Source organism: Buteo buteo, chromosome 1, assembly GCF_964188355.1.
Source record: "Buteo buteo chromosome 1, bButBut1.hap1.1, whole genome shotgun sequence".
Lineage (NCBI taxonomy): Eukaryota > Metazoa > Chordata > Aves > Accipitriformes > Accipitridae > Buteo > Buteo buteo.
The window spans coordinates 79,685,978-79,693,277 of NC_134171.1; the positions used below are offsets into that span (position 1 = coordinate 79,685,978).

Sequence of the window (7,300 nt, forward strand, 5' to 3'; positions counted from 1 at the left end):
AATATGTGATTAACCTTCTGTCACCACTTTTGAAAATAAGCTTTTTTTCTCTACGACAAGCTTTCCTTGTACCCCCTCTTCATCTCCTCACTTCTTCCCCTGCTTGGAAACCTGCTAACAAATCTGAGGTTTTTATAGACATCTTACTTGTCTTTATGCTTTAAGCTTTTGTGGAGGATAAAGGAAAGTACATTGGAATTTTATGTTTCTATACCTTTCACATTATGAAAAACAGACTCCCAAAATGGCTGGGTTTGAAAGACTGGAACAGATAATTAATTCATAAGTGGGTGTTGAAGTGGAAACTGTCAGGCCACAGCTTTCCCAGCTTTCACTTAATCATTTGAAAGTCGTTTTCTGTTGTTTTCACTGACTGTAATCCCTTAGAGAGAATATAAAACTTACACCATCCAGCATGGAATTCCACTCCTTTAATGACTTGGGCTCTGTGTTGACTCACTTTCACTCACTTTCACTCACTGTTGTCATTTCATACAGGAAAAGCCGTACCAATGTTCAGAGTGTAACAAGGCTTTCAGTCAAAAGCGAGGCCTAGATGAGCACATGAGAACCCACACCGGAGAGAAGCCGTTTCAGTGTGATGTGAGTTGATCTATCCCTTTGTCATCTTGACTTCAGTGCAGCAGCAGGACTTAACTGCAGCGAGGCTACAGCCTTGGACCTATTGGCTGTGGCATAAAGTTACACTTCATATGGTCTTTGATTGCCTAACTAACGAAAGACCATTCAGGGAATTTTATGTACCCTCTTCAGTTGCCAAGAGCGTTGCACACCCTTTTATTTTATGGTTTTGGATCCCTTAAGAGTTATTTTCACCATTATTAATGCAATTTGGATATTGCGAGTTACAAATTCATGCTGGTTGGGTTCCCGTATAAATTGTATGACAGGTTAATAGTTGGAGATTAGCTTATACAGGAAAAGGTATTTAATTCATTACATGGAATCCAAATGCTTCTGATGTTGAATGACATAAATGTGGATTCAAAATTTCCAATTTCTGTTCAGTGAAATCTGGTCTGATACTTTCAACATCTACTCATAGGGGTTTTTGGGAGTTGTGGGGTTTTTTTGTTGTTCAATGAAGAAATCACGGATGCTATGTATGCTTGCAGTGCTGAAATGCAGCATGTCATATTACAGTTCATAGATCACTGTCAAGTACCTTTCATTCAGCAAACCCCATCCTGTATACAACTTTTCTCACAGCTTTTGGAAGATAGCTAGGGAGGCTGAATGTGCAGAAACTGTCAGAAAGGAGTGTATTTCAGAATTATCAAATTCCAGAATTTAAGTTGTTGCTTGAGTATTTAGAGAAGGGCATCAGAATAGGGTATAGAATTAGTATAGTTCTTTGTTTTGTGATACTAGCCCTTAATGAACTAGTCATAAGGGAACCGCTAGCTTTCAGTTATATCCTAGATGGCTCAGTCTGAACAGTTGTAATTTTGTTCACAAATTTCTAAAATTAGATGCAAAATTAGAATAACCACTTGGCATGAAAGTCACAAGGGTCTATTAATTGATCTGGCTTTTAATAAATAACCTGTTGACATTTCATTGAGAATAAAATTTATTAATTTAATGAAAAATTTCAGCTGCGTTATTTTGCTGATGTCTACAGGTCAGGAGATTTGCTGTATTCTTTTGGAATAATCTCAGCCTGGCTCTAGATAGTACCTTGAGGATTTCTCTAATTCCAAATAATTTGCAATAACTTTTTCAGCTTTCAGATTGCTGTACTGTCCCTCAGCTGTTGGCTAGCTTGCAGTGTAAATGTGATTTTTCCCACACTGTGGATCCAAGATTCACTGGTCTTGGATTCACAGTGTGCTTTTTTAGACCGGGCGGTGGTAGTGATTATACTTTATTCTTTTTTCTTTCTTTTAATTGAAAATAGGAGCTTTCCTGCTTCAACTATTCTTTTAGTTTTCCTCATTAATTAGATAGAACTGTATTTTCCCAAATCATAGTATTTCTAGAAACAGCTGTAATCTGTGTCTAGTCCTAGTCTTTCTCTGAGAATTTTTATGTGCCTTCATTTACGGGAGATTTTCGTAATAGTTCAAATTACTGCCGTGTTCCACCAAAATTATTCTTCAGCACTAGTCTTTTGCCAGCTGCGCATTGTAGAGATTGCTGACTTTTAAGAGTTTGGAAGTAAGCAGCAGTTGCCTCTACTATTCTATCATACAGTCTTCAGTTGCCCAGGTGCCTACTGAACTGCTGCTTAATGCACACTTAGAGAGTGTTGAAAGTTTTGTTTTCAATAGTTACTCCTTATTTCATCTGGATTCCACTTTTGCAGATGCTGGGGACATAGTAAATGTCACCCAGAGAAAGGCCATTCCTCCAGAGCTGTCTCACACGTTGCATGTTACCAGATGTTTCAGCAGAAGTTACAGGAAGACCAGTAGTGGACAGTTACAGAACAATGTACCTATGGAAGGCTTTTATTGTTGGCTCCCCAATACTAAAGATTGCTTTTTACACTCAAATATTCTCACCTACATTTTTTTTATTCTGCTCAAGATAGCTGTAGATGTTCTCATTATTTTTCTTATAACGACTTGAGCTTTGAAGGTAATCTATGGCAACAACATCCACAAATTCTTTACTGCGGAAAGAGATTTTGGGGAGGGGTGAGTGTCTTGGGTTACTGCAATGGAATTTCAATAACTGTCTTTTAGTTCTTTCATTGACAGAAAGGGTTAATAGCTATTCCATTTATTGCTTTCTGTACATGTGCCATGTTCCTTCTTAGTCAACTTCTCTGCAGTTGTTTCCAACACTTTGCATGACGACTTCCCATGTTCATAATCATTTTTGTTACTATTTTCTAGATTTTTTTTTCCCTGTTTCCTTTGCATTTTTTAAGGGGTAAAGGCATACTGTTGCTAAAGTAATTGGAAAAGTCCGTAAGTCCAATGCCCAGACCTACTAAGAATCCTTTAAAGGTGAAAAACAGGCTGTGTTTTCAATGATTAGCATATTCATAAATGTAATCATACATGAAGCCACACTGAAAGACAAAAGTCCTAAGAGGATTGAGGGATTTGGTTTTGTTTCCTACCTAGTGTTAGAAGCAGTTGTAGAAACTATTCAGCTCGCTCTTCTAAATAACATATTAACATGTGCTGTCAGAATTTTCTTTGTTTCTTAGTACCTTTAGCATTTACAAACAGGAATTGCTTTTGGTGCCAAAGAACTGAAGAAAGAAAACTTTTGGCTATTGAAAAAAAAAAAAGTGTATTTTACGGGCTCAAGAAGAGGCTTTACTTGACAACACACCTCTCCCCACCCAATGTAAACTATTACATATGAATTTTTTTAGACTGCATTTTTGCTTTAAAAAGAATTTTCTTCCAAAATCAGAAATAAAAGCCATGTCTTCTCTTCCTTTCTCACTCTCCTCTCTCTCAGGCATATGGAACAGACATTACAGTACAGGATTGTGCTACATGTAAAAGTAATCCTTGTACCCTGTTTGATGAAGGTGCTACAGTTTCTTTATGTGGCTATTTCCGTTTCTTATCAGTCAACAAAAGCATTTTCAGAACTTAATGACTCAAAGCTCTCACATCCCACTGATAGTAATGGAAATTGAATATTCCCATTTTAAGGCGAAAATTCTGTCACATAGAAAAGTGAAAATAACTGAAATATAGAAATAAAAAATGTGTTCTTTCCTAGTATATTAGGTGTCTGTCCTCTGGAGATCAGGTTTTTTTTTACGGGAAGGCCAATTGAACTTCAGTTGCCTCAGAGACAACAGATTATTCTTTGGGGGCAGAAAGGTCAGGTACTGCCTGTCCTGGTTTCTTTCCAGTACAGTATTTCCCTCCACTCTGCCTTTAGTTGACCCTACACTTACTTTCAAATGTCAGTCTTCTCCATCTTCCCTACTCGATCAAAACTTTGATCATTTTGAAGAGATTGATTAGAGTTCAAGTGCACATTAGCAAGCATGGTTTTAAGTCTATAAAATGTTGGCCTTACTTATAAAATTGAAATATGAAGCAAACTCTTAAAAAAAACCCCCAAAACTTATATGCATAAGCACAGCACAACATGTATCATATCTTTAATGATCCTGTGCATTCCATCTTCTTTTTGAAGAAGTTAGGTAGTAGAACATGCTAGAGCCTTGAAGGAGCAGCAGGACACATTATACTAGTTACATGAGCATTAGAAATGAAAAAATGTACTTTAAGACTGTGTTATAAGCTGTATACTTTTAAGAATGAAGAGGCATGTGTAAGATATGCAGAACACATACATATCTTGTATGTGTGTATATCCTTGATCGGCTTCCTGGCTTCCAAGAAACATGTTGTGTTTACAAGTATATGATACTTTAAACATGTTGAGACTTGTGAGCAAGCATGATGGTTATGATTAGATAAATGTTATGAGTTCACTTTGTATGTTCTGTGGAAGAGGAATAGAAAATGATATTTGGCAAAAGCAATATTAAGACCTGACCAGTCGATGCTGTAAGTGACATTCACTATCGCGTAACAAAAGGGTGACTGTTGCTTGGATATGAAAGAAGTAATTATACATTGAGGGGAAAAAAGGTGGAGAGTTACAGTTGCTGTATAAAAGTCCTTGGTATTACGTCATGTCATAAATTCAAAAATGTTCCATTACAACAGCACATACAGTGTTCTTGTCTGGGGAAAAAATATTTTGGGTACAAAACTTGCCTCTGGCAATTGCCCTTTTTATGGTCATTGTATGGTTTTGCCTTAATTGGCATAAAACACATATACTGCAGATCAAGATTGTCTACTTGGATAGTCAGCTCTATTTGTGTGCCTTGGTTTCAAAAGGAGCCAGTAATCATTCAGTATTTTCATTACTAGTTTGATACCAATATGAATTTAAACTTTATTTTCCTGAAGAGGGATGGTGCTGGGTTCCCTGAGTTTCCTCTTCATGGAAGACGTTTTTGTCTGGAATGAACCTGGAATTCTAAGATAGCAAGCCTGTGGATGTTCATTGTTATTTAATTACATGACTTCTGCCTATTTCATTTGTCAAATCAGGACTATGCTTTCTAAATTTATTTTTTTTTTTCCTGGGATATTCATGCATACAATATGTACCTGGATGGAAGGTGAATGTGACAATATAACTGCATGATTTCAGTTGACTTGATGTCTTGCATGCAGATTCTTAACTATTCATTCTAACTTCTCTTGGCTGAACTTGTTCTTAACTTTTCATTTTGACTTCAGTACAGGAATTTTTATAAGAAGTGATGGTTTTAGCATGGCAGAGTCCGTCATCCCTCTATCCATTTATTCAAATGGCAGAATGAACTGGACTTCTTGGAGTACAGTGGAGGAAGGGAAGCAGTGTGCCAGATAATATAGCAAAGGAATTGCGCCTTCGTTTGCAAGAAATCTTCTGTTTTCTTGGCCAGGCAGAGGAAGACTGGAACAATGAGGTTTCCTCTATAATAATTATTAACCTTTCTTGCAGTTTTCAGAGCCTCTTTTTTCTCGCTCCTCCTTCCTTGTAACTGAGCAATTTGAACTGTTTTTTAGGAATCCACAGGTGTCATTCTGGAGGTCAGGATGGAAATACTTCATTTGAGATCGAATTAACAGGTGCTTGTGATGTGTTGTCATAATTTTTGCTGCATCCCAGGTAGAATAATAGGTTTTAAAAAGAAACCACAGTGTAACTGGAACACCTCATTGTGTTGATATTTTGAAGACTGGTGTCTTTTTTCCCTTTTTTTCTTTTTTCTTCCCCCTAACCCACCCCCACCCCTTTGCCTGTGGTACCACTGTTAATGTACAACATCAAAAGATACCAGACAGAGTAATGATCTTTAAGGTGCTCTGTGAAGGAGTTATTCTTCCAAAGACCAGCTCATTTATTAAGTATTGCAGGTACGTGTGGCTGCGGCCTTAGTGATGTAACATAAGGAGCTTTATACATGCTTGAAGTTTTAAGACTTCTTTTGTCTTTTTCTTGTTGTCACTGCCTTAGGTTTGTGATCTGTCCTTCAGCCTGAAGAAAATGCTAATCCGCCACAAGCTGACTCACAATCCCAATCGACCGATGGCAGAATGCCAGCTTTGCCACAAGAAGTTTACAAGAAATGACTACCTCAAAGTGCACATGGAAAATGTCCACGGTGAAACTGACAGCTAATTACTGCGTGTGTGAGAAGAACGGATCTCATGTTCCAAAGTGCTCCATTTGTACGTGTACAAAGTCCGGACATCCCACCTGACTAGTAAGCAGAGTCAGGAGAAACAACTGTAAGATGTTCACATGTTATTTTTCCCACTTTTTTAAAAAAAATATACTAGTAGGATAAAACCCAAAGAAAGACATTCACCTGAAGTAAAACATAGCTGGAAAATAAAAAGTTGAAGATAAAAGAACTTGGGGAAAATTTTATCCTCATTTAAAAAAAAAAAAAGGCAAAGCAAAAAAAAAAAGCTTTAAGTAAACTTCACTATCTCAATTACAGCCTTAGAAACTTAGATATTGGTGGCGTTACCTGGAAATCCTGGACATTTGGAACTGAACCCTTGGCTGTCTGCAACTCTTTCTGTATCTAATCTTTAAGATGCCATTAAAATTCTTTACTTTGAAACCATGCAGAATTTGTCATTCTAATTGACTGCTGATTGCATCCAGGCATATTTTATTCAGATCCTAATTCTGCATTTTGTTATAGCATGATTTTGTCTCATTTTATTTAGAGCTTTGTCATTACTAGATGAAACTCATTAACTTGTATTGGTTCTTGAGATGCCAAAATGTATGGGTACAGAAACTGGAAATCTGTCACGTTAAGTATTTCTGTATGAGCATTGAGAAGGATGTATTTCTTCTGGTTACATGAAACAAGACTGAAGTGAAAACTTTGAGCAATTTAGTTAAGTACTATATTCATTCTCATTGTGACTGGCAAGGCAAGTGGAAAGACATCTTAACAGAGTGGCTTTAACAGCTACAGTTGCCTAGTTAACATGTATTTGATTTTCTGGTGAACAGCTGGTTCCCAGAGTGTTTCTTCCTGCTGAATCAGATGCCCTGGATTTCTTCATCCCACTTAACTACCTTTGTTTTCTTAATTCTGTTAAGGAGCACTGGGAAAAATACTGCTTTACAACTGACAATCAAATTCTTCATGTTATCAGATTGAGTTGTTTACTGCAGTTGTTTACTCTTGAAAAGAGTTCCCGCAGGCCCTCTTGTACCACAGCTTAGATAACCAAGAAATTTTTCTCTACAAGGACAGTAAAAC

At 37.0% G+C, this 7,300-nt stretch overlaps 1 protein-coding gene across 3 annotated transcripts in view; it reads left to right on the forward strand.

Moving 5' to 3' along the window:
* Window positions 1-6,565, forward strand: part of PRDM5 (PR/SET domain 5) — an 89,313-nt gene extending 82,748 nt beyond the window's left edge. For all 3 annotated transcript variants that reach the window (XM_075037147.1, XM_075037156.1, XM_075037166.1), the window contains 2 exons: window positions 499-603; window positions 6,028-6,565. In XM_075037147.1, the coding sequence (XP_074893248.1) occupies window positions 499-603; window positions 6,028-6,192 (270 nt within the window). In that variant the 3' untranslated portion in view covers window positions 6,193-6,565. The remainder of the gene's footprint in view (window positions 1-498; window positions 604-6,027) is intronic.
* The last annotated feature ends 735 nt before the right edge of the window (window positions 6,566-7,300 follow it).